The 1,138-nt window shown below is 64.6% G+C and overlaps 1 protein-coding gene across 1 annotated transcript in view; it reads left to right on the forward strand.

The window, feature by feature from the left end:
• The window catches only part of MIDN (midnolin), a 13,104-nt gene that overhangs the window by 6,807 nt on the left and 5,159 nt on the right, over positions 1-1,138 (forward strand). The window contains exons 2-3 of the mRNA XM_017743814.1: positions 140-364; positions 662-869. Coding sequence (XP_017599303.1) covers positions 140-364; positions 662-869 — 433 coding nt within the window. The remainder of the gene's footprint in view (positions 1-139; positions 365-661; positions 870-1,138) is intronic.

A 1,138-nucleotide genomic window follows, 5' to 3' on the forward strand; every position in this document is an offset into this window, starting at 1 on the left:
AAGCTCAGCTCCTCTCTGGCCCCCTCAGCCCTGCCCCGTGCCCAGGGCAGGGGTGCCCCACACCGTGAGTTCCCCCGGGGAGCAGCTGAGGTGCCAGGGTCCCCTCCTGCCTGTCAAGGCTTGGAATTTCTTGGGGTAGGGATGCTTGGGGGGGGAATGTTGGTCCCCTGGGAGCAGCCAGACTTGCAGCTGGTGTCGTCGTCCCCCCCTCGTGTGTACCCTCTGGGGGGGCTGCCCGACCCGCACTGACCCCGCTTTTGGCATCTCCCCCCGCAGCCGCCTCAGCTCTGGCAAACTGCAGGACCTGGGGGTCGTGGAAGGTAGCAAGCTGACACTGGTGCCCACCGTGGAGGCCGGCTTGATGGTGAGTGGCCTTTTCCTGCTGCTCCCTCCATCCCTCCCACTCGTCCCTGTCTATTATTAAAGCCCCGGGCAAGGATGAGGATGTGATGTGCTGGCAGCCCCGCGGCTCTGCTGCCCCTGCTCTCGCTGCCTCCTCAGCGCTGGGTTGGGCACGGCAGCAGGTTTAGTATTTCACTCCTTTCTCAGGGCTTGTGTAGAAATAGTGGAAGTGACATGTCATCCCTCCCTCCTGCTGCGGACGCCCCCTCCTTCGCTGCATTTGTAACGTTAATCCCCCCCCTCCTCCTTTTTTTTCCAGTCCCAGGCGTCCAGACCAGAACAGTCGGTGATGCAAGCTCTGGAAAGCTTAACTGAAACTCAGGTGAGGGGCTGGATGCCGGGGCAGGATGGAGACAGAGGCAGGGGGCGGGTGGGGGAAGGACAGCTGCGGCCTCACTTTGCTTCTCCTCCCAAAAGCTTTGGCGTTGGTGCCTCGCTGAGGTTTCACCTTCAGCAGGGCTGGGAGCGCTGAGGGTGGTGCCCGGGGCGGGCACCGTCACCCTGTGCAGCTCTGGGCTCAGGGAGGTCCCACGCCGCAGCCTCACAGCCCAAACAAGCTGGGAGCCGGGGAGGTGAAGTGACTCACTCAAGGTCACGCCGCAGGTCGGTGGCAGAGCAGGGCGGCTCAGGGCCCTGCCCGGGGGTGTGGGGCTGCAGCCCCCCCCAGCTTCCTACCCCGGGGTGCAGGGACAGGGCTGCCCATCTGCCCCACAGCCGTGCTGGGTGTTGAGGGAAC

This window comes from Corvus brachyrhynchos, unplaced genomic scaffold (assembly GCF_000691975.1).
Source record: "Corvus brachyrhynchos isolate BGI_N302 unplaced genomic scaffold, ASM69197v1 scaffold219, whole genome shotgun sequence".
Lineage (NCBI taxonomy): Eukaryota > Metazoa > Chordata > Aves > Passeriformes > Corvidae > Corvus > Corvus brachyrhynchos.